This window comes from Schistocerca nitens, chromosome 11 (genome assembly GCF_023898315.1).
Source record: "Schistocerca nitens isolate TAMUIC-IGC-003100 chromosome 11, iqSchNite1.1, whole genome shotgun sequence".
Lineage (NCBI taxonomy): Eukaryota > Metazoa > Arthropoda > Insecta > Orthoptera > Acrididae > Schistocerca > Schistocerca nitens.
Window position 1 is genome coordinate 108,431,030 of NC_064624.1, and position 27,030 is coordinate 108,458,059.

The following is a 27,030-nucleotide window of genomic DNA, read 5'->3' on the forward strand; positions in this document are numbered from 1 at the left end:
GGAGAAAAAGGCAATGAGAAAAAGGCAATGAGAAGGCAAGGAGGAGTCAAGGGAAAGAGTAAGGAAGACAGTGAAGTGGAGAAGAGCAAAGAAAGGAACCAACAAAAGGAAGGAAGAAACGAGAAGTGAAAAACCAAAAAGACCACGATTATAGGTCGTGAAACCGATTATAGGTCGTGAAACCGTCCGTCTCCGGACGCAGGCGCTAACTACCCCCTTGAGGGGGAGGGACTCCTTTTAGTCGCCTCTTACGACAGGCAGGAATACCTCGGGCCTATTCTTACCCCGGACCCGCAGGGGGAACAATTTGCTTTGGATTGTAATCATTATACAAACATTTAAACCGCAACCTAAATTCCTATTGCACTATGGACAAAACGCAGATGAAGATTTAAGCAAAAGAAGGTATTATGAGTGAAACGAAATTCAAGCAAAATGTGGTCTAGACTTAATGAAAGCAATAACATGGATGAAAAAACAATGATGAAACGAAAGAAATTAAATCGAACTTAATTCATAAAATACATTAAAATCACGTGAATAACGAGTTCAAATGGAAAATGAATTAAACGAAGAAAAATTAGACCAAGTGAAGTATTTTATATGATGATTAAAATAATTTGACAAAGGCATCGAAATAAAAAGTTAAGTTTAAACCAATTAACTGAATAAACTAATGTATAAAGTTATTTCGACAAAAATTTAAAAATAATAAAAATTTGAAGTAGCTGACAAGATTCAAACCAATGACTTTTTGCACATGAAAGCCTTACCCTAACACACCTAACACACCACACAACCAGTTCATAACACTACTTTTTTAACACTACTGATAGTCATGTGAAATTTCAAATTTTTTTCCGTTAATTACTAGCAAACTAGGGACCATCAGTATTAATGGCTGCAGGGTGCAATACCTGTGACCTACCTTACCCTATGTCATCGTACAGACAGTTTTGAAAGTAGATCCCATCGCAGGAGACCTCTCCCCATTAGATTAAAACTGGGTACTGGACAGGGACTCAAACCCAGGACCTTTGCTTTTTGAGGGCATGTGTTTCTGGAGAAGAGGTATTGGTTGAAGTAAAGCTGTGAAGGTGAGTCGTGCTCAGATATCTCAGTTGGTAGAGCACTTTCCTGCTAAAGACAAAGGTCCCAGGTTGGATTCCCCACCCAGCCACCACTTTAATCTGTCAGTTTCTAATAGGCACACACTCCACTGATGAGTATAAGTTCAATCTGGCAACAGTGTGATTAGTGTGTCAACTACAATAGGAAACTACTGTCAAACAGTGCCATTACAACAAATCGTGTTCTGTGTGACATGAGCAAGCACTACTGTGAAAGTGGGCACACGTCCCGTATGAGGGTAGCATTACTCCAGACGGCTACAGGCACGACCCCAGCCACTCACCTGTCGTGGCACCAGCCAGTCGAGCAGCTGCAGGACGAGGTGGCACAGCGAGATCACCAGCAGGAAGGGCCACACGCCGCTGGCAGCGTAACTGCAACCCAACACACAGCCACTTGAGCCTCCACAACCACTATACTAGTTCTCCCCTCTTTCAATCACTATAGTGTCAAATGCCATCTTACCACGACAGGGTATATATGCTGAAAAGAAAAATTTTTCTGTATTTACTGGCTAAAAATGCTCTTTTGGAGGTGAAAATACTTTTTCCCAGGTTAAAATACCCTACATCCCTGGTGAAAGTACATTTTCTTCATGATAAGTGACAACATATTTTCCCTCGGATTTCGCACTCCAGCCAGAACTTCCAGGCACTTTAGGAAACAAAACCCATGAAAAAAAAAAAAAAAGTAACGTGTTTTGCAAAGCTATTTGAAGTGCAGCAACATGTACAGCGCATGTTTTTTATTATGGAGGTATAAATATGAAATCCACCAAATACAGCACGGTAGCTTTCGAAGCACTGAAATCCAGATCGCCAAGTGCTTTGGTCAGCAAATCGTAGCTCGTGCCACGATTTGCCAGAGAATGAGAGCAGATATTCAGAGTGTAGGACATGTGAGGTAGTCAGCCAATAGCAATATGACTTAAGCACCACTAAGTGTCGAATAAAAAGGAAGTTTTAACGGATTATTTTACTTTTTGCCATCGTTATTCATAATTTGCAATATGAAAGAACTAAAATAAATATGAAAAAATAACCTTAAAGCTTGGTCTTTTATTTAGTGTGTGTTACCCTTTAAGACGTATCAAACACAAATGAGTCACTAAGTTTTAAATACTGGCATAAATGACTGGTCTTCTGGGCCCAAATTTTTTCTAAGTGGCTCGTCCTCAAAGGGTTAAGTTTTGAATGAAATTCAAGTACTTTGCAATTTAAGAAATTAATCCCACATTCTCGCACGTAAAATAATTCATACTGAATAACCGGAAATTTACGTCAAAAGTAATGCTTCTCAAACCACCATTCACAATATTTCCCACAGCTTATTAGAAATGTAAACAGCTGTGATGTCACACTAATCAAAAGTAGTTTGGCTAACTTCTGTTTGCTGTAGAATCCTTGAACATATTCTCAGTTTGAATATAATAAACTTACTCGAGACAGAGAAGCTTGTGCGCACAAATCAGCACAGTTTTAGAAAGCATCGCTCATGCGAAACTCAAGCTAGCCCTTCTCTCACACGATAGGCAGTGAACTACGGATAAAGGGCAACAGGTAGACTCCATATTTCTATATTTACAGAAAGCACTTCACACAGTGCCCCATTGCAGGCTGTTAATGAAGGTACCAGCATAAGGAACACGCTCACAGATATGTGTGTGGCTCAAAGACTTCTTAAATAATACAACCCAGCATGTTGTCCTCGCCAGTGAGTGTTCATCAGAGACAAGGGTATTGTCAGGAGTGTGATAGGCCACTTGACAGGGTGGGCAGAAATCTGTGGTTTCTTGCTGACGATGGCACGGTGTACGGTAAGGCGTCAAAGTTGTGTGACTGTACGAAGACACAAGACGACCCCTTAACATGGAAAAATGTAAGTTAATGTGGATGAGTAGAAGATCAAACCTGTAATGTTCAGATACAGTATTACTAGTATCCTGCTTTACAGTGCCAAGTTGTTGAAACATCTGGGCGTAATTGTGCAAAGTGATACGAGATGGAGCAACAGTGTGAGAACTGTGGTAGGGAAGGTGAATGGCCGACTTTGGTTTATCGGGGGAATTTTAGGAAAGAACAGTTCAACTGTAAAGGAGACCGCATATAGGATGCTGGTGCAACATATTTTCGAGTCCCGCTCGAGATTGCACGATACGTACCACTCAGATTAATGGAAGACATTGAAGCCATTCGAAGGCAGGCTGCTAGATTTGTTACCGATAGGTCTGAATAATGCGCTACGTGTTACGGAGATGCTTCGAGAGCTCAAATGGTAATCCCTAAAGGGAAGGTGAAATTCTTTTTGAGAAACACTATTGAGAAAATTTAGAGAACCAGCATTTGAAGCCGACTGCCAAACAATTCTACTGCAGCCAACACACACTGCGTCTAAGGACCACGAAGATAAGATATGAGAAATTAGAGCTCATACAGAGTTGTTTTCCCATCACTATTTGCAGGTGGAACAGGAAACGTAATGACAAATAGTGGTACAGCATACCATCCGCCACATACCGTACAGTGGATTGCGGAGTATCTATGTAGATGTAGATATTGTCTGTTGACCCCTATACATATCTAACAGTGGACCAGAGAAATACATTGAAGAGCCAAAGAAACTGGTACACTTGCCTAATATCGTGTAGGGACCCCACAAGCACACAGAAGTCCCACAACACAACTTGGCATAGACTCTACTAATGTCTGAAGTCGTGCTGAAGGGAATTGACACCATTAATCCTGCACGGCTGTCCATAAATCTTTATAAGTAGGAGGGTGTGGAGATCTCTTCTGAACAGCATGTTGCAAGGCATCCCAGATATGCTCAATAATGTTCATATCTGGGGAATTGGTGGCCAACGGAAGTGTTTTAACTCAGAAAAGTGTTCCTGGAGTCACTCTGTACCAATTCTGGACTGTGGGGTGTTGCATTGTTCTGCTGGAATTGTGCAAGTCCGCTGGAATGCACAGTGGAAAAGGATGGATGCAGGTGATCAGACACTATGTTTACGTACGTGTCACCTGTCACGAGTTGTATCTAGATATATCAGGGGGTCCCCATCACGCCAACTGAACATGCCTCACACTAATACAGAGCTTGAACAGTCCTCTGCTGATATGCAGGGTCCACGGATTCATGGAGTTCTCTATATCCATACACGTCCATCCGCTCGATACAATTTGAAACTAGACTTGTCCGACCAGGAAACATGTTTCCAGTCATAAACAGTCCAATGTCAGAGTTGACGGGGCCAGGCGAGTCGTAAAGCTTTGTGTCGTGCAGTCATCGAGGGTACTCGAGTGGGCCTTCAGCTCCGAAAGCCCGTATCGATGACGTTTTATCAAACGGTTCACACGCTGACGATCAAACGGTTCACACGCTGACGGTCCAGCATTGAAATCTGCAGCAATTTGCAGAAAGTGTTGCACTCCTGTCACGCTGAACAATTCTCTTCTGTCATCACTGGTCCTATTCTTGCAGGATCTTCTTCTGGCCGCAGTGATGTCAGATATTTGATGTTTTACCAGATTCCCGATATTCACGGTACAGTCGTGAAATGGTCATATGGGAAAATCCCCACTTCACTGCCACCTCGGAGATGCTGCCATCGCTTGTGCGCTAACTGTAACACCACATTCAAATTCACTTATATCTGGATAACCTGCCATTGTAGCAGCAGTAACCGATCTAACATCTGTCCGATACTTCTCTTATATAGATGTCGACCGCAGCGCCGTATTCTGCCTGTTTATGCATCTATCTCTATTTGAATACACATGCCTATTCCAGTTTCTATGGCACTTCAGTGTATATCGGGGGGAGTATGTGCCATAGGTAGAGATGCAGTAATTGCATAATGGGCTTGTCATGAGAGCTCAGTTATTATAAATGTAGACAAATCAGCGAATGAGACATGAGGAACAAATCTGTCAGACATTTCAATCCATCTAAAGGTGCCGAATTTGACTGTGTGTGAAGCTTCTGTGAAGTGGAAACCAGGAGCAACAACCGCAGCTAGATCGAGACAGGGCAGACCTCACGTCATAAAAAAATTGCACGGAGAAGGCAGGAGGAATCACTTTAAGAGTTGCAATGTGTTACCGACTGTCCAGCTAATACAATGATCACGTGCAGAAGTTAAAAAGAATGGGGTACTACAGTCAAGCAAGTTGTTACATCCTTACAAACCACCTATTTCAGCGATTAGAAGATAGGATGTTCTTGAAGTGGTGTGAAGAGCCACACCACTGGACAGTGGACGACTCTAAAGTAGTGATTTGTAGTGACGAATTTTACTGTACCCTTCGGCAGTCTGACGGTAGGGTCTGGGTTCGGGTTTGGCAAATGTCCTGAGAACATTAGCTACGAGCAAATGTAGGGGCGATAGCAAAGTACAGAGGAGGCTGACTTACGGTACTGGGGTGTTTCTCACGGGTAGAGTTCGATCCCTTACTTCACTTAAAGAAATGCTAAATGTGGAAGCACCGTGTACTGCATACAGTAGAGGAACAGTTCAGAGACTATGATCGATTGTGGCAGCACAAAAGGGCACCCTATCATAAAGCAACAGTTTGCAGACAATCGACACTCCCCAAACGTACTTGCCTACTGAGGGTTGCAACCTGAACCTGACGGAAAACCTTTGGGACGATTTAGAATGTCTACTTCATTCCAGACTCCAGGGTTCAACATCATTACCTCCTCTGGTTTCAGGTCTTAAGACAGAATGGACTGCCATTCCTCCACAGACATCCAGACTCCTCACTGATAGTGACCCCAGCACAGTTGAAGTCATCCAAAAGGGGAAAGGTGCACAATCCATAATAATGTCAACTGAGAGGTGTCCAGATACTTTTGCTCAGATAGTGTACAATCGGAAGCAGAACATACTACCGAGCACAACATACTCTATTTTAAGTGACAGTTTTACAACCTGTTCTGTCCGGACCCTTCCCTTCGACAGCCGACTCTCAGATTTATGTGAACGGCAGTTGTCCTTGTTACAAATCCTTTGACCCGGTAATCCTCTTGGCCTCCTCCTCCTCCGGCAGCCCTGGCTCCAAGCCCCGCAGTCTCTCTTCCTCTGCCCTACCTCCCAATCCCAATACACCCCTCCACACCATCACATCCCGAACACAACTCCTACCCATCTGGCAAGCTCACCGGTATCGCATTCCGACCACTCCCTCCTGCTGCCCCCCCCCCCCCACTCTTTCCCAGCAGATTTTCACACTTTCACCCTCTCTCTCTCTCTCTCCCCCCCCCCCCCAAATTGTCAGATGAGACGTCTCATCCCATTCGAGCTACAGTGTTGCACGACAAAGAGCAAGGGTGAAACCGTACATGTATTCTATTAGCTCCGAAGGAAATTCCTCTGAAAGCTCACAGCATTTTCCCATCTCATTTCTGTGCCCATCGGGTGAATGACAGTATGACCATGTTTGAAAACTCAACAGATGAGTTATGAATGAGATGGACTTCTTAACATTATTTGACTGAAATTTAAAATTGAGAGACAGTTTCTGTCGATAACAATATAAGAGCAGAATGAAATTTTCACTCCGCGGTGGAAACTGCAGTGAAACGAAACTTCCTGGCAGATTAAAACTGTGTCCCGGACAGCGACTCAAACTCGGGATCTCTGTCTTTCACGTGTTCAAGTTACAGACGTGCATGCAGCACTCCCTTTGTAAGAAGACTTGAGTGTGCACTATTACTGTATCAAATCCCCATTTACCAGGCACAAACACACAGGTGGCACCACCCTATGCAGGTTTCCCATTCATTTTACTGAGCTACACTATCGTGTTCCAAAATTCGTGCCATTCACAATGCAGAGAAGAGCTACATTTACACAGGACACCAAATTAATCGTGCAAGGTACGAACCTTCTCATCTGGTGCCCCAATGTGTGCGTAGGGGAACTGGCAACTGTGCGGTACACCTTCTCGGTGCGCCGCGTCACGTCGGGCCAGCTGTACAGGGCAGAGACGCGGGCGTGCCGCTTCCAGGGGTCCGGGCCCCGACCGCTCCTCAGGTCTGACAGAGCTGACTCCAGGCCTTCCAGGAGAGCTGCAGAAAGAGTGGGTGTCAGTTTCTGTAGCAGGACAAGTGGCCAAAAGACCAAATGTAGCCTCACACAGAAGTGAAACACATACAATAACATCATACGAGAAGAGAACAAGTTTCGAAACGCTGTAGATCACGAGGGTAAATTGAGTACTTAATGTGGTACCGAATCAAGACGGGGAAAAAAAAGACGTTTATACCCCAGCTTGACTAAAAGAATGGATTGGTTCCTATGCCACCCTTTTAGGTATGAAGGAATTGTCAATTTAGTAATGGAGGAAAGTGTGAGCATAAAAATTGTATAGGTACTCCGAGACTAGACTACATGACAGTTTTCAAATGAACATTTGTATCTTGATTTACAAGGAAAAAATTGCTTTATAGAGATCAAGTGTTAAATTCTACCCCAATTGTTTAAAGCAGTGAATTCCCTTGTATGTAACAGCTCCAACACCTGGTTACAAATGAAACGATGTGTTAAATATTTGCCTTTATGCATTAAGTGGGAAAAAGTTTAGGAAAAGGTTTGAAATCAGACTTGCAGTTTGTCAAAAGTCGCTAAGTGCTCTCATCAGGAAGCACTGAGCAACTATAAACTCGGTAATATGTGCTCCATTTTAAGCGAAAGTTTTTTTTCTTCTTCTTCTTCTTCTTCAATGTTTACGGTGTCACATCTCCCAATATGTGTGTCATACAGTGATACAACTTGCAGGACAACAGTGCCGAAGTACCCGCAATGTCCCAACGACATACTCTTCATTTAGGACAAAAGTATTGTATGAGAACACAGCGTGCTCTGCCTTCAGTGGTTTCATCCTTATTGAAATAGAGGATGGCCCCAAAATCAGTGATGTATTTGGTGTCTCCCTCCCACCACTGACAACAATACACTACATTGCCGTGTACTTGCCTGCAGTCATAGTGGACAAAGAACTCCTTGCAACACAGTACTGTAAGTGTGCTCTAGGAGGAAAATCAAAATGTGGCAACCCACTGCTGAAATGGAGTATCACGTGGTAATCAGTTTTTGGCAGCCATGGAAACATTGCAGCTGTGTCAACTCAACCCAAATAGCTACAAGAGTCATCCGAATTGGTCTGATGCAGCTGCAATGTTTCTGCCTGTACCAGAAACCAATTGCCACACAGGACTCCAATTTATCTACAGGCTGTCCCACTTTGGTTTGGGACCTCTAATTTGCTATAGTACTGGTGCACGGTTTCAATGTTACTCTCGAATGCAGATGTGTGGGGGAGGGGTGGTGTGGTGATGGTGGTGGTATCAACAACAACCACCCCTCCCCCCATATCTCTCCATCTCCCCCTTTTTTTTTAATGGCCTTGCTGCAGTGGTAACACCACTGCTGGGCTCGGCTAGCACTCGGACGGGTGACGGTCCCGGTGTGCCGATCTCTCTCGGCCAAAGGGATGCACTCACCCTTCACGAGACCAATTGAGGAGCTACTCGACCAGGTAGTCGCAGCTCTGGCCACGAAAACTGACAGTGGCCGAGACAGCGGTGTGCTGACCGTGTGCCTCTCCACCTCCACATCCGGTGACACCTGTCGGCTGAGGAGGACGCGGCAGTCGGTCAGTAATGTCGAGCCTTCCCAGGCACGTTTGGATGGAGAGAGCGTTCTCTCTTTTCTTGAGGTGACAAAACTACGACTACCCTTTGTGTGTAGCACATGGGGAAAGACATTATTATGGATAGAAGCATCTGTTGCCCAGGTAGCAGGACAAACTAGTTCCACAGGTACTGAAAATGTTATACTGCAACAGTACCAGCACAGTATTGCAGGACAATGCTCAATATTTAAAAAAAAGGATATTACAATGAAACTGCTAACAATGCTTAATAGCATAAACTTAAATAAAATATTAAACTGTTACATTACGGCACATAGGTCAGCTATTTTCATAACGTACGGTTTAGACGACACTGTAGTGTAACTTATCACTTTGGTGAAGTGATACATTGCACAAGCATTTTCCAAACCGAAGAATGATGATTGCCACAATAAAAAGTTAATTTTTGTAATGAATTAGTATAACCTACCGTTTTGATGTATATTTTATTTATGAATGTGTATTACAAAATGGATGGACACAATATATCTGCAAACCAGGTTGACGATAAATGTTCTACAACATTCACGGTACCCACAAGTCGGGCGGACCCTGCCTCAGAGATATAGTGCAAGTCACAGATGAAGAGCAGCTGTGACCATGCCTACAATGTATAGGGACATGAGAAGGCTTGATATATACTCAACCAGTTAGAATCTCTTAAATAAGGCAGACCATTTCTCAATTCAGTCCTTATCAATGTAACAGTGATGCCCAAAATGTTGAAACAACCCAAGTACAATATATGATACATTGTTTATTAGAAGCATCATATTTATTTAAATAACTGGATGTTCAATTTGTACTCTTCACTTGCACAGTAACTGCAGCACTCCCGAGACAAGAGGCTCAATCTGAAGAGGTTGTTGAGTGAGCTGACATAATAAGGTAAGAAAGATTAGCAGGAAGTCTTAGCTTCTGATCAGACTATTTCATTACTCAATATCGCAGTGAAGAACCAGCAGAACATCGCAACACATGTTACTGAAAAACTCTATGTTGCATTTCTGACTTTCTTGGCCAGAAATAAAAACATTACACACAATCAGAATAATCATCTGTGGGCAGTACTACTAGTCAAGTGTATTAACTTTAAAGAAAGGCTGGCTTTCAGCAACTTACAATGATCTCATAAGAAGCAGAGATACTTACAAGATTCAATTAATATTCTATATACACAGGTAAGTCAATTATTATCCGCAAAGTCGTTATAAAATTTTATTGTAATCAAATAATAAACTTACAAGAACATAATTTTTCGACAGTCTCCTTGTGTTTCAACACACTTGGTCCATTGTTGTACATGCTTTCTGATGCCCTCATAAAAGAAAGTTCTCAGTTGAGCTGCGAGCCAGGAATGCACCGCTTCTTTCACTGTTTCGTCTGAAGCAAATCGACAGCCCCTAATGCGTGTTTCAGTGGACCAAACAAGTGATAGTCAGAAGAGGCAAGATCGGGACTACATGGAGGATGATCCAGTACTTCAAATTTGAGTTTCTGGAGTGTTTCAGCAGTGTGGGGATGGTCATTGTCGTGCAACAACACAACACCTTTAGACAGCAGTCGTTGGCGTTGCTTCAAACTGCAGGCTTTAGCCTGGCAGTAAGCATCTCACTCTAATGTACACTGTTTATTGTTGTGCTCCTTTCCCCATAATGTTCCAGTACTGGACGTAAGTATCGGTTTTCCTGCAGACGGTTGGGTCTACCTTTTCTTGCACGGCGAATTTGGATATTTCCATTCCATACTCCGCCATTTACTCTTCGGCTCATAATAACGGATCCATGTTTTGTCACCAGTAATGATCCTGTCTAAGAAATTGTACCCTCAGTTACCGTAGCGATCCAAATGCTTTTTGCAAATGTCCAAGCACATTTGTTTATGCAACTTTGTGAGTTGTTTTGGGTCCCATCTTGCACAAACTTTACGAAACCCAAGTCTGTTGTGGAGGATTTCTTACGCAGAACCATGATTAATTGCAGACATTGTGCCACTTTGTCAATAGTTAATTGTCTAAGAGAATCATTTCACATGAACACTCAACAGTTTCTTCATTTGTGGCGGTAAACAGTCATCTGGCTCCTTCATCGTGCATAACACTTGTGCGACCATTCCGGAATTTTTCAATCCATTCGTTGACACTCCGTTGTGGCAAAAACATTGTTCTCATACTGTACCGAAAGTCTTCGATGAATTTCGGCCCGATACACCTTCCGACCACAAAAAAACGAATCACTGAACGTTGCTCTTCTTTAGTGCAGATAGACAGCGTAGCAGCCACGACTAACAGCACAGCAGCAATAACAAAACTAACCTAGCAGCTTGAAAATTGCAAAGATATAACTAATAAACAAAACATGCGCCACCAACGTAAAATGACAGTACCACCAAAATAAACAAAACATGCGCCACCAACGTAAAATGACAGTACTACCAAAATAAACCAAAATATAACTACATTGCGGATAGTAATTGACTTACCCTCGTATATCCATATATCTTAAAATATATCTAAAAAGAAAGATGATGAGACTTACCAAACAAAAGCGCTGGCAGGTCGATAGACACACAAACAAACACAAATATACACACAAAATTCAAGCTTTCGCAACAAACTGTTGCCTCATCAGGAAAGAGGGGAAGGAGAGGGAAAGACGAAAGGATGTGGGTTTTAAGGGAGAAGGTAAGGAGTCATTCCAATCCCGGGAGCGGAAAGACTTACCTTAGGGGGAAAAAAGGACAGGTATACACTCGCACACACACACATATCCATCCACACATACAGACACAAGCAGACATATTGTTTATTAGTTATATCTTTAAATATGTCTGCTTGTGTCTGTATGTGTGGATGGATATGTGTGTGTGTGCGAGTGTATACCTGTCCTTTTTTCCCCCTAAGGTAAGTCTTTCCGCTCCCGGGATTGGAATGACTCCTTATCCTCTCCCTTAAAACCCACATCCTTTCGTCTTTCCCTCTCCTTCCCCTCTTTCCTGATGAGGCAACAGTTTGTTGCGAAAGCTTGAATTTTGTGTGTATATTTGTGTTTGTTTGTGTGTCTATCGACCTGCCAGCGCTTTTGTTTGGTAAGTCTCATCATCTTTCTTTTTAGATATATTTTTCCATGTGGAATGTTTCCCTCTGTTATATTCATATATCTTAAAAATTATTTTATATCAAATGAGCCATAGGATTAAAGCTACAGCTCCCCACCTGTGACAGCACTCACTCATACACTGTAATGTTTGCTGATGACACATGCATACTAACATGTCTTCAAACTCGACAACAGCAGACTCAGTTCAGTTAACAGCTGAAGTACCTATAAGTGGTTTACAGCTAACAGTTTAAGCCTGACTCGCACAAAGACTCTTATTATGCAGTGTCAAACTAGCAACAATGACCTATTAGTACCAACAGTAGACACTGTCATACACTGAATGAAGCACTGTACATAAATTTCTTTGTTGTCCAGCTGGATAACAAGCTGCAATGGAATCAGTGCACAGAGTGACTAACCGACAAGCTCGGTTCAGTCTGTTATGCCCTCACAAATCTCTCTCATGCTGACCTAGACAGGAGTCTTTGCTTGTCACGCATGTTTTTGCTTATTTCTCTACTCTGCTATGGAATTTTCTGGAGCAGTGCATCCAAAGTTAAGGGATTTTGTTTTGTAGATGTGCATAATAAGAATATTGCTCAAAGTATGTAAATGTACGACTTCTAGAAGCTTTTTTGAGAATCTTCTCCTCAATAAAGCAAGAAAGTAAGAATCCCTACCACTTTAAAATAAAATTAAAAATATACCTCATTATTCACACTTTCTAGAAATTATGTCAATATCTAAGCTCACGGATTGAATGTTCTGTTAGCTACACTGCAAGAACCAGTGTTTGCTATAAAGCTGCATCACAAATAATAATGTAGCACCAACAGGATTCAGTATTTACTGATGCACGTGCATATTTTCTTAGAAAAATACAAAACTTAATCACACAAATATTATAATATTGACAGACTATGGACCATTACTTGTTACAGAGCTTTTAGACATGCTATGAGGGAGAAAATTTAGCAGCTGTGATACTCACCTGGCACAGTTGGTTCTGTGAGGTAGATCAGATCAGGTGGAAGTACTTCTGGTATTCCTCCCACTCTGGTGCTGACAACCAGCAACCTGAAAAAAATAAGGCCAAAAGCTTATAAATTAAATGTTACACATCTTCTCAAACTGGAGTAAGAACAGTAGTTTTTGCAGAACAGAGAGAGACATAAAATAATTACAGAAGTGTTGCACCACTGAGTTAGTATTTTAGCTTCCATTCTAATTATTTTCAAATGAAGATCACATGACCATCTGGCTTTTGCTGTCCGTAATACGCACATAAAAAAAAGTTTTCCATCACTCCAGTTCCCAGAACTCGGGAAGATAGACGTTGACTGTGGATATTTTATCACAGAGACAGTCGCTTTGACTGATCAGAGATGTCACTAAACCCACCCAAAGATGTAAACAACCATGCACGAGAAGCGCCTAGTAGACGGAGTGGGTCAACAGCCGATCAGTTCCAGTCATTCCACCAGCAAGGAGGTACACAGCCCGTGTTGTCTGTAGTTCAACCGTGCCTGGACAGTCAATACCGTGGTTAGATCGCGTCCGCATTGTTACTTTGTGACAGGAAGGGCTCTCAACAAGGGAAGTGCCGAGTCTCTGAGTAAACCAAAGCAATGTTGTTCGGACACGGAGGAGATACAGAGACGGGAACTGTCGATGACATGCCTCACTCAGGCCACCCAGTGAATGGCCGCTACTTACGGTTTACGTCTCAGAGGAACCCTGACAGCAACAATACCAGGTTGAATAAGGCTTTTCGTGCAGCCACAGGACGTCGTCTTACAACTCAAACTGTGCACAATAGGCTGCATGATGCGCAAATTCACTCCTGACCTCTATGGCGAGGTTCATCTTTGCAACCATGACACCATGCAGTGCGGTACAGATGGGCCCAACATGCTGAATGGACCACTCAGGATTGGCATCATGTTCTCTTCAGCAAAGAGTGTTGCATATGACTTCAACCAGACAATCGTCGGAGACTGAGACCTGGTCAGGTTGAACACCTTAGACGCACTGTCCAGCAAGTTCAGCAAGGTGGAGGTACCCTGCTGTTTTGGGGTGGCATTACGTGGGGCCGACGTACACCGCCGGTGGTTATGGAAGGCGCCGTACCGGCCGTACGATACGTGAAAGCCATCCTCCGACCGATAGTGCAACCATATCGGCAGGGCATTCGTCTTCATAGACAACAATTCGCGACCCCACCATGCACATCTTGTGAATAACTTCCTTCAGGATAATGACATCGCTCGACTAGAGTGGCCAGCCAGCATGTTCTCCCACATGAACCCTATTGACTGCAGAACGTCAAGGCAACAACCACCGACAGAAATAGGAACTGCAAAGTCAACTGTGCAGAAAGTAATTAAGTATACAAACAAAGCCCAACAATGGGAGAAAAATCAATGAGTGGGAGAAATCCCCTTTCCTGTCTGACGTCCCACCCTTCGGCCCTTTTCCACTGTCATCTGAGCTCTTAGTTACACTTTTGACTCAGTTTGTCACTTCCCTTCCTCTTACTCCCACCTTTCACTTTTGAGACTGGCGTAGCGACACTGCCACTTACCCGCAGGCGGCAGCCTCCACGATGGCCATGCAGTAGGCTTCGGTGAGGCTCGTGTTTAGGAAGAGCTGGCCCTCCACCAGCGCGTCGCGCACGCGATCGTGGGGCAGGCTGCCCACCAGCGTCACGCGCTCCTGCAGTGAGTGCCGCTCCCGCGTCTCCTCCACCAGCCACCGCTTCGGCCCGTCGCCTACCACCAGGAAGTCCACCTGTCGACCGGAAGCGAAATTGCCGCCGTTACCGTACGGGTACCGTTACTGCCGTCGACCTATGACGACGCGACTGTCGCGATCGGTTTTACCTCTACGTGTGACGGTGACTGGAGGTAGTGGTGGAAATTAGGAGAAAAGAAATAGAGCGATTAGGTCTGTAATGTGCGTTACATGGCAAAATGTGAGAACAGATCCGATACCGAACTGCACTGTAACAGTGAGCCGCCGCTACCTTTTTATACAACTACTCCACGAATCACACTTGAAGCATTTGGGGTTTACAGAAGCACTTTCAGAATGTCCCATCCACACCACTCTCAAAAGTGGCAACAATGAACACCTAAATTTGATTTTTCTTATTAGGTCGGTGCATAAGTTTGTAGCATTTTTATTTTCCAAGTTGGTATTCCGGTTGTTGTGGGTTTATTTACCAATTCTCATGGCAAAAATGGTTTTCTCATTTAGGAGGAGGATCGTTTTGACATTATGACTTTTCAAGTTCTGAAAGACCATACGGATTTCACGAAGATTGTTTAAATGTATTAATTTACAATGATCCACGTCACTGTACTCGAGAACTGGCAATTTTTGGTGAACTGTAATCATTTGACCATCGTGCAACATTTGCGTGCGATGGGAAAGGTGAAAAAATTGGGTGAACGGGTATCACACGCTCTAATCCAAAATCGTAAAAATTGGCACGTGGCCCTATGTGCATTTCGGCTTACTCAACATCAATTGGCTCCTGAACAACACCGATCGATCCTATCCTGTACCGTTACTGGTGAAGAGAAATGGTCTATCAGGTTACCCTCCATTCAGAGGCTGTTGCACGCAGCGACCGTTATTTTGATTTGTAAATAATAGATTTGAGCTAGAAACTAGCCATTCTCAAAGCACTATCCTTTTTTGGTCAATGCATGTAATGCCTGTTGGTCTGGCTTTGTCCACAGTTTATTGAATGTTGTCGGCAAGTGTTTTTGATTTTTAACAAATGTGTGATCTCCTGCATCGGCAAAAACACAGCGAGACCTTCAAAGACTTAAGTGGGAAATTTTTGGACATCCTCATTACACTAAGTGATTTTCACTTATTCCTGAAAACAAAGGCGTTTTGGGTGGAAAACTGTTTGCAAATAATGATACCCCCAACAGGTAGTGACATCCGGGGTCAAATCTTTGCAAGTAGAGGAGTACAACATGGGAATAGAAAAATTGGTTCCACATTACAGAAGTGCCTCAGCAGCTAAGGTGATAGCATTGAAAAATAGAGTAGGTAGTGTAACTTTGTAAATGAAGTTTTGCATTGATCTCATTTTTATTTAGGTATGTTAAAGTGTGCTTTACTTTCTGGACAATCCATGTACTAAAATCTGATACACAAGTGATTTGAAGCAGTCTCCTTTGCAGACTAGCTGCATTTTCTCAGTAACCACAAATGAACTGAGGCCTGCCCCAGCTTTATCTACGACTGAGCATAGTTATTATCACAATTTCAAATCCCTACAAAATGTTACATGTAACAACACTTTAAATAAATAAAATGAGGGTGGAGAGGGAGAATTAATGTAGAACCAAATAAATATGTTGTGTTGCTGTAGTCTTCAGTTGGAAGACTAATTTGATATAGCTCTCCATGCTAGTCTATTCTGTCCAAGCCGTTTCCATATCAATTCTTATGTCTCCCCCCGCCCCACTTTCTTTCTTTATCAAACTGACAATTCCTTCATGCCTCAAGATGTCTCCTATCAACCTTGTAATTAAGTTGTGCCACTAAGTTCTTTTTGCCCCAATTAGATTCAGCATGTAAGGGATTCACACAGTGGCAACCCATGCTTAGCTCACAGAGGTTGAGGGTAGGTAAAGAATCAACCGTCAAGTGCCAAGTGAGCAAGTGATATCATTGGCAGTAGGTAGCTGGTGGTGTTAAGACATAGAAAAAAGCGATGTACAGGAAATATACCAGCCGAGTGTGTCCCCATCACCACGGGTTGACCCTCAGTAAACATAAGAATGCGGACAAGGTGTTTTTACCAGAACTTGATAACAACAACAGTGTGCCAATAGATGCATTCACATCTACTGTGCCAGCCAGTAGACTACAGTGTGGATCACACATGCAGATTATTGCAATAGCATGTGGCACTGTCTCAATCCACTGGACCTACTTTGAGATTAGACACGAATAGGTGGGCGTGACAAAGGTTGCGACCGCCTCCTATTATGTTTGCTGATAATATATTACCTTACTTAGTGTAAACGAACACTGTCTTGATTACTGAAAAACCTGTACTGTGTAGTATCACTGAGCAGCCAAAATCCAACTGAAACAATACTGCAGCAGTTAAAAAGGATCCATTGTTATCCATTAGGTGACAGTTATTAAAATAAGAGGTTAGGCTGCTGGACTACCCGATTTCCAACAATAGAAAATTTAATTGAGAATTTTCCAAGCACCTCCATCTACGAAGCTATGAGCCTACAGAAGGAATGTCATAAGCCAAAAGTTAAAAGATTTCTCAATTTGAAATTAAACAGAATGCTGGAATAATTGTTGGTTCTGCAGAAACACACCAAAATGATTACACTGGGATGGCCTACATGGAGATTAACATTATTATTGCAGTGTGATGGAGTAAACAGAATCAGCACGAGTCAAACAAAATAATTACTAATTCAACAAAGCAGAGTATAATGAAGGCATCATAGCAGTAGCACTTACATCAGAGTGCCTGGAACAGATTTCTGGGACGATCTGCGCCATGAGGTCCACTCCTTTTCGGTACACCAGTCGGCTAACAATGACAATTGTTACTGTAACAAAAAATTTTAATGTCAGCAAACAATATTTACGTCACCTTCGTTTGTGTGAAATTAACACTTACTGTTCCTGCACAACTAATTTAAAACCAAATTTAAAGAAAAAATTTCATCATAGAAAAACAGGGAAAGAAATTCACGTTAAAACTAAATGTCGCATAAAACGTAATGACTGAAGACTTTTCTAGAACCACAGGATATTCGGGAAGCATTAACATTTATTACCCGAGCACAGGACACCAGTAAGCTTGTCTTTAACAATAAATTGGCATATCAGAACCCTGACACAGGATGTCTGACTGTGAGCACCTCTTAGGATGCTGTAGCGTATCAGTGAGCACTAGTGCTTTTGCTTGAAATGTGTCCTTTAAATTCAAAAATAGTCTCGTACTCAAAAGATATGAGCAAAGAGCAACAGATTCGAGAAACATGTACTGCCACTTAAGGCGAGGTCCTAGTTGAGATTGCATGCCACTGCCCGTCCTCTGACACATTATGAAGTATCGAGTGTGTACTGTGTCATCTGAATGACTGACGAGTGCCTGTGCAGCGTAGTGTTGACATTTTTAAGGATGAATGAAAGGGAGAGGGTGAAACTCAATGCTGGCACACAGCACATTCCTCTGTAATTGCGCCGAGGGAGCTGTCGAGCTTAACGTCCCCGCCCGTAAGACGGATTGTCGTCAACAGTGTCACGTGGATGAGACACTGCACAGAAATATTTGAAATTTAACAAAACTATTGGCGTAGAGACTGCTGATCAGGAACTTTACACGAGCACTTCTCCTCCCCTTGATGGCAAAATACTGGCAGTGAAAATCTTTCCCCACCAGGACTATCTGGTATACATCCGAGTCTAGTGCCATCCCACAAGTTTATATCAGCGACCTAGCTTTTTAGTCTATATCCGTACCTGCAACAGACACCAGACACCAACCACATCACATAGGTGCAGTGAGACGGCAGACTGTGTATACACCTGATTTGGAGGACAGGATTCTACAGGATATTGAAACAAACTCTAGTGCAAGCTTCAAGCAAATACCCTGCCAACACGGTGTAAGCCAAAGTACAATTGTGTGTATCCTACTCGACAACCGCTACTAGCTGTATCACCTGCAATGAGTGCATGGATTATTCAGCAGCAGATTTTTCTCTGTGAAAGCATTTTGTCACTGTTTTTACACCACACTATCGAAATTATGGGATTTCTGTCATCAGACCGCTTTACCAATGAAGCAACCTTTCCCAGTACTGGTATCATCAATCTGTCTAATCAACCATGGGCTACAGACAATCCTCTGAGAATGGTCGACGCATCTCATCAGCATCAGTTAAGCATCAATGTGTGGGCAGAGGTTCCTGAAGCAATGAAGAGCATAACTATTTGATGCCAACTGTGTAGAAAATGAAGAACACAGTAGAATAGGGATCAACCATATGAGCCCTTGCAGCCATTAAGAGAATGACTATTTTCAGGTGGATGGAGTTTGCTCTGTTGAGTCAACCCGTTTTCAGGCAAACACTATTATGGTTCCTTCATCAATACCACAGCCGACCACTTATTCCAATTTCTTAAAAGTTTATTTATTCTGTGTGTTAAGTATTTTTCAATTGTATTACAATGCAACTTGTTTATCACTGTAAGATAATCCCTGGATAAAAAAATAAATCTTCCTCCTGCAGGGCTGAAGGCCAGAAGAGTGAAGTGCATATAAACTAGCTACTTTAGTATCAATCAAAAGTACAACATTCTATAATCGTGTAGCATGAGCACAACCTTATTAGTGGTCCTGTGACAAGTATATTGATATGCTCAGGCAATATGAGTACAGAATCTACAACACAATGAATGTTTTAATAAGTTATAACTCACTCCTATCTGCACTGTTGTTCTCCGACTTTGGCTTTGGCACAAAAACTGTCATGTCGACAGCATTGGGGATCACCGAAACACGGTTGTGTTGCACCTTGGCTCGCAGAACGGTGTTCTCCTTCCTAGAAAAGGAAAGGGATTTCAGACAGAGGTCAATCAGCTACACACAGTACAAAACAGATCAAATATTCACCACACTTGTCACCAGCTGTGGGGAAGCAAGTATGGTCATCTGACATAACTCACTAATATAGTAGCCAGCTCTGTAATCAGACTGTGCTGCCAAACGCTTCTGATTGTGAGAACAAACCCCCTGTAATGCTGTGTGCACCCTGCAGTTCCGCATGATGTTACTTTTATTGTGTAATCATTGTAAAGTAATAACTGTTCATCAAATAACATTTCCATCACTATGCAGTATATGAAAACTAACATCTGGCAAATTGTCAATAATGTAATGTTAAAATATTTCTGGAGTTACAGCACACACATTTTGCAATGTATTTTTATGAGCAACAGGAAAGGAAAGTTGGAAATTTACAGAAATCAAATGTAATTTTACAGAGAATTCAAGTTGTTTGGTTGACTTTTCTCTATTTCAAAAACTGAGTAATCTCATGAAAAATAGGGCTACACAAAATCTAGCTGAATGTGTTTGGGTTATCCACCTCTTGATTTTGACTTACAATTCCGAAATTCTAATTCTGGTATGTATTTGATGCAGCTCTCTACATTAAATCTACATCCACACTGCCACTCTGCAATTCACACTTAAGTGACTGGTGGAGGGTTCATCGAACCCACCTTCAAGCTACGAGGGTAATCCCAAAGGTAAGGTCTCCTATTTTTTCTACAATGTTTTACATCAGTTTACAGCTTGAACATTTAGCTATTTTTTGACATAATCATCATTTCTGTCGATGCATTTTTGTAGACACTGTGGCAGTTTTTGTATGCCCATGTCATACCAGCTCGCCGCCATGCTGTTCAGAAAGTTATGAACCTTTTCTTTCACCTCGTTGTCGGAGCTGAATCCCTGGGAACACAATTAAAGCTGACAGGTATTGCGAGACTGTGAAAAATCTCAAACGGGCAATTCAGAACCGGAGAAGAGGAATGTTGAGCAAGGTCGTGCACATTCTCCATGACAATGCTTGTCCAAACATCGCTTGGCAAACTGTTACTTTCCTGCAACAGTTTCAGTGGAACATAATCACCCACCCACCCTATAGTCCTGACTTGGCACCCAGTGACTACTGCCTGTTCCCTAGGTTAAAAGAACATTTTGACTGGAAAGTGATTCAGCTTTGACAACGAGGTGAAAGAAGAGGTTCGTAACTTTCCGAACAGCATGGCGGCGAGTCGGTATGACACGGGCATACAAAAACTGCCACAACGTCTACAAAAATGCATCGACAGAAATGGTGATTATGTCAAAAAATAGCTAAATGTTCACACTGTAAACTGATGTAAACCATTGTAGAAATAAACAGGTCTATGTACTTATAAAAAAAGGAGACCTTACTTTTGGGATTACCCTCAAACAGTGTGTGGGAAAATTTAACACTTACACCTTCCTGTGCGAGCTCTGATTTCGCGTATTTTATTATAATGATCATTTTTCCTTATGTAGATGGTGCCAAAAAACTATTTCTGCATTTAGAGGAGAAAGTTCATTTAAATTTCATGGCAAGACCTTGCTGAAATGAAAAATGGCCTGGTTATAATGATTGCCACCCCCCACATTGCATATAATATCTACGATATTCTCTCTATCTCATAAGAATATGAAATGAGCTGCCCTTCCCTGAACTTTTTCTAGGTCTCTACTCAATTGTATCCGATAAAAATTCCAGTTTGCAGCAATACTCCAGAAAAGAACAGGCAAGCATACTGTAGATGTCTCTTTAGTAGACTAGTTCATCACCTGCGTTTTCTGCCAATGAAATTCAGTCTTCAGTTTGCTTCTCCCACTACACTGTCTACATGTCAGCACTGAAAATATTATGCACCAATTCTTACCCATGCGATATATTAACCACAGTACATTTCGAAAGTGCGTTATCGCACTATAGAGTGCTATAGAACAAGGAAATGAATCAATACAGCAAAATACTACAGATACTGACAACAATGTACATATTGTCCTGTAGTATAACATACCTTAAAGCTTCTATGCCATTAGGAACTATCAAAAGTAAAACATCAATACTGAGGAAGACCAGCTCAAGGTTTTCCATGTTTGCAGAATTTAGCAATAAATATCCTGGCCATTTCTCCGGCACATCTTTTAATGCCAGCTATAAAGCTCCCATTACACGTCTCTGTCTTTTCTTATTGCACAGAGTCTCTTCAAACAACTTCCTTAGTATGTGTAGCATACATTCCTGGGGATGTATGTGCCATGCACCTCAACTGCATTTTCATTATGTAACGCAGATCTTCTCCACATTTGTCACATACTGGGATACTTACCGTATTTACTCGAATCTAAGCCGCACTTTTTTTCCGGTTTTTGTAATCCAAAAAACCGCCTGAGGCTTAGAATCGAGTGCAAAATAAGCGGAAGTTCTGAAAAATGTTGGTAGGTGCCGCCACAACTAACTTCTGCCGTCGAATATATGTAGCGCTACACAGGCGTGCTTTGCAGGCACAATACTGGCGCCAAAACCTCTGCGCCAGTAAAAAAAAAAGTGGAAGACGAGATTTTTTCTCCGCCCCGAGTTTCGACCACTGCATTTTCATTTTCATACATTATCTGACGAAGTAAATACAAATTTCGTATTGTTCATCTTCGAATGTAGCAGCATTTCAATGTACTACGAAAATCCGACTGGCAAGACTATTTGGGATGTTTGTCAATATGGGAAACTCTATGTTCTGAATTTTTTCCTACCTGTGAGAAGAAATGGTTGCTAATAGGAACTTTTACATATTGTGAATCATATGCAGTATTCTCTTCACCATAAGAATAATACGAATATAAACATTTTGTCGTGTATTCTTTCGTGTTTGCAGCTATCTCATTTAAATCCTGTCTGCCTAATGAACTACGAAACTAGAGTGAGACAACAGCAAACGCGGAAGAATATACATATCGTGTCACGTTTATATACGTATTATTCTTATGCCTAATAGTGATACAGTCAGAAATGAAGCACGGCAATTGACTAGATTTTTAAATCTAAAATGACTAATTTCTGTGCAGAATGTAATGTACTAAAGAGGCATCTGCAAAGATTTTCAAATGGAGAAAAATTTTCGCTAAACTCTCGTTCAGAACATCTTCTATCATACACAGCCTATTATTTGGTTCTTGTTGATCATTATCAAAGAAAACAGCAGTGTAAGTAAAACAAATAGCAGTCTCTTGCCATTGTTTTACTAATGAGACGATTCCTCTTTTTTCTTTAAAAAAAAAAAAAAAAAAAAAAAAAAAAAAAAAAAAAAAAAAAAAAAAAAGAGAGAGAGAGAGAGAGAGAGAGAGAGAGAGAGAGAGAGAGAGAGAGAGAAGAAGGAAGAAGAAGAAATTGTAAGCGGAGGTACCATGCACAAAAGCAAGTCATGCGGCGAGCGGCGACAGGCCATAAACTCTCATTATCAGAAAGTGACAAACAATGCATGACACAATACAGTAATGCACTTTCAGCTTAAGAGTGACGTAAACACCTGTAACAAAGAGAACGGCACTTATCAAAGAAAAATAAGCAATCAATTCAAACCAGACGAATCACGTCAAAAAGGTAGGGTACCTGTATAAATACGGACGGAGCACATGACGCAATGCAATGGCTACCTGGTAAAGCTTAACTGCTAAGCTTACAACTCGAACCAAACTACTGTAGCTGTATCGTCATTCATTCGATCTAAATTGTGTCTCATATTATGATGGACCAACTTTGTTTTGATTTGGAGGTGTGACCTAAAACTTTTCTTTCCCCTTGAATTTCGAGTCTCAAATATCAGGTGCGGCTTAGATTCGGGAAAATTTTTTTCCTTGATTTCGAGTCTCATTTTTCAGGTGCGGCTTAGATTCGAGTAAATACGGTACATGTGCACCCATATAAGGCTTCTAACAGAAACACTACATCTAATTACAGATTCCAGAACCTTTCTTAATGACCAATCCACAAGTGAAATAATTTCAGAGTAAGTGTTAATTTTATTTTGAGTTTCCTTAAATTTCAGATGGCAACTAAATCCTTTATTAAAATTTCAAGTGAAAGAATACTGTTATAAACATTCCCAAAATACTGAGGAACTAAAATCAATCAGATTTTGGTTGTTGCCATATAGAGAAAAGCTGATAACTTGTTCAAAATGATGGGCATTATCAAAAGATGAATGTTTGAAATGTCTTCTTCCTACTACTACTAACAGTAATGACCTTTCCTGATGCATGGAACTCAGGCAGAATGTAAAACCTCTGTCAGTAAAAGATGTGTCAATTTCCCTAGGCCACAGCTCCTCTTGGTGGGCAATGGTGCTATTTTTCAGGTCAGAAACTCATTGAGGTGGAATGACACTAAACTATAAAAACTCGAACTCAAGATACCCACACCCCTTACCATTTGCTCGAATCCTAACCAAAAGCCTCCACGAGACAACACTAACACGATCGCACTTTGCTGTCGGCACGAACCGCATCACAGCTTCTCACATTTTGCCTGCCAATTACTTTAAGCATGGTGTAGAGATGTCACCATTTTTATTTGGTGCGCACTACTGCACCACACTTCAGTTGAACACCATCAGCTCTGACAGCGTGGTAAGAAATCACTATGACCACGTGCCTTATCATCCGTGATTTCAAAGGCTCCGCAAACTTACTACTAACACGACAGGATGAATTCGCACACTCTATCCCGAGCACAGTACTACCGTTGATCCGGTTTACACAACTTCGTATTTTTTGTGCAGATACTATTAGCCTCGTGTTAAGGGCTGTCAACATACAGTTTATTTCTCTATATTGCTAAACCGTCAGTGTAGATGCTCTCAGCTCATGGATGTGACTATTATCAAAAGATATCTAACTGTTAATCATTTAACTGTTTTGAAATTTGAGTTTTAACTCCTCTCCACCTCCCTCCGACTCTTAATTGATCAAGGACCCAGAGCAAGTAGATATAAACTGTCCACAATCAAGAACAAGGGGAAGTTAAGTTAAATCATAGCAGCATGTTATTTTTGACACCTCCTCTCCTCCCCCAACCCTGTAGACCATGTCTATAAAAACTACCAATTGGAGATGGTCATTAATTATGGGACGGTTATAAAATTTCAGTCATAATTACGAGGGCAGTTCAGAAAGTAACTATCATTCGAACAACGTGCTAGTATTTGTACACGGAGTGCTGCCGTTGTCCCACCGTTTACTTTTTATAACCTCAAAACACAAATGCTGCAGTAAAAAATACCACAAAATGAGTAGTGTGATAAGATTTCTTTCAGTGCAAAACATTTCAGCAGCAGATATTCACCATCAATTGTGTACTGTACACAGTCCAAATGTTACGAGTGAAAGTTTTGTGCGGCAATGGGTCCAAGTTTTTTAAAAAGTGGTACGACAAATATCCTTGTAGAAAAGAGCAGTGCCCTGTTATGATTACTACTAGATTTCAGAACTTATAGCACAATAGCAAATTTTATTCAGAACAAAAAATGCAATTATGATCTAATATTTTGAATGTAATATGTTTTCCATAAATATAAAAACATACTTGCAGATATTTAAAGGCTTTTTAAAAACAATATTATGGAAAGGACAGTTGCTAGTCACCATATAGCGGAGATGTTAAGTCACAGATAGGCACAATGAGAAGGATGTCTCACAATAAGCTTTCGGCCAACAAGGCTTTTGTGAAAAACTGCGCACCTGCACATGCACGCACACACTCTGGCAGCTAAAGCCATACTAACCTACGGACAGCAGAGCATGATGGGAGAGGCAACCGGGTGGGGGTAAGGAAGAGGCTGGGATGGGCAGAGAGAGTAAGGGTGGGGAACAACATACCTCCTCCCACCAGTGGCTATTCCAGTCCGGTCACAAACATCACCTATCCCATCAAAGGCAGGGCTACCTGTGAAACCAGTCATGTGATCTACAAGCTAAGCTGCAACCACTGTGCTGCATTGTACGTGGGCGTGACAACCGACAAGCTGTCTGTCCGCACGACTGGCCACCGACAAACTGTGGCAAGAAACAATTGGACCACCCTGTTGCTGAACACCCTGCCCAACACAACGTTCTTCATTTCAATGACTGCTTCACAGCCAGTGCCATGTGGATCCTTCCCCCCCAACACCAGCTTTTCTGAACTTTGCAGGTGGGAGCACTACTTGCAATATAAACTATGTCCCCATAACCCTCCTGGCCTCAACCTTTCTTAGCCATTGTCCTTAACCCATCCAAACCCTTTCCTGTTTCCATTCCAGCACTACACAGCCCTCTAGTCCTCGAAGGCACGCACTCTTTTTACTTCTCTCGTTTTCTGCTAACCCCCCCCCCCCACTCTCCATCTAACCTCCTGACTGCACCTAGCTGCCCTAGCCCCTCTTCTCACCTCATCCCTGCACATGCACTGCTGTCTGGCTTCAGCTGCCAGACACTGTGGTCGTGTGTGTGTGTGTGTGTGTGTGTGTGTGTGTGTGTGAGAGAGAGAGAGAGAGAGAGAGAGAGAGAGAGAGAGAGAGAGAGAGAGAGTTGCGTTTGTGGGCGCACGCGCGTGGTCAATCTTTGACAAAGTTAGACGAAAGCTTGCTGTGTAACAGTCATCTTGCTGTGCCTATCTGCGATTCAGCATCTCCACTATACGGTGAATAGCAACTATCCTTTTCGCAATATTGTTACATTCCATCCTGCATTTTCCAAGGCATTTAGAAAGTCAGATTTCAACACTGTATTAGGAGTAAGGGTTTTGTGTTATTTTTTTTCTCCTCTGTCATTCACTTTAACAACAAGAAACGATGATGAACTCTGACGAGACATGTCACATATGAATGTGTGAGATGGTTGTATAGTGTGTGTAAAAAAATTTAACGTATGGGGGAAAAGAAAAACTTTGAGCACCTGTTACCTTCAGAACATCTAACTATTAAACATGCAGCAGTCAAGGCTTACCCAGTGTGGGAGACACATATGCAGTGATCACAGGCTGCCAGCGACAACTCCAGGAACTTGTTGGTGATAACGGCAGACGTATCGGCAAAGCCAAACAGTGAGTGGTCTGTGAACACCGACTGCAAACAATGAAAATGTCACCTTCACCAGATTGTAGGATTTTGAGTGCATATTTAGCTGTAAAAAATATTTAACACACTTATTAGGCAATGAATTGGAAAAACAATTTTTTTTTACATTGCTGCAAAATAACTATTATGCTCACGGCTGTTCATTAACTGAGCTCGCAGTGAAAAAGGAATAACAATCAAAGAAATTTATGACAAAGTAAGCATACGAATAATACACTCGCATGATATTTATCGTAGGTAATGCGGTGCGAATGTTACGGAATGACAGAAAATGCGAGACGATAACACCTTTTAAATGGTTGTACGAAGTGCACATACCAAGAGCTGACTAGGTAATGTAGCCTTATACTGACACT

The 27,030-nt window shown here is 42.0% G+C and overlaps 1 protein-coding gene across 1 annotated transcript in view; it reads right to left on the reverse strand.

The window, feature by feature from the left end:
- LOC126213573 (phosphatidylinositol N-acetylglucosaminyltransferase subunit A) overlaps positions 1 to 27,030 on the reverse strand; it is a 120,337-nt gene that overhangs the window by 6,673 nt on the left and 86,634 nt on the right. The window contains exons 4-10 of the mRNA XM_049941419.1: positions 26,544 to 26,662; positions 19,421 to 19,542; positions 17,447 to 17,538; positions 14,517 to 14,722; positions 12,924 to 13,009; positions 7,023 to 7,206; positions 1,415 to 1,505 (exon numbers count right to left, since the gene is read on the reverse strand). Coding sequence (XP_049797376.1) covers positions 1,415 to 1,505; positions 7,023 to 7,206; positions 12,924 to 13,009; positions 14,517 to 14,722; positions 17,447 to 17,538; positions 19,421 to 19,542; positions 26,544 to 26,662 — 900 coding nt within the window. The remainder of the gene's footprint in view (positions 1 to 1,414; positions 1,506 to 7,022; positions 7,207 to 12,923; positions 13,010 to 14,516; positions 14,723 to 17,446; positions 17,539 to 19,420; positions 19,543 to 26,543; positions 26,663 to 27,030) is intronic.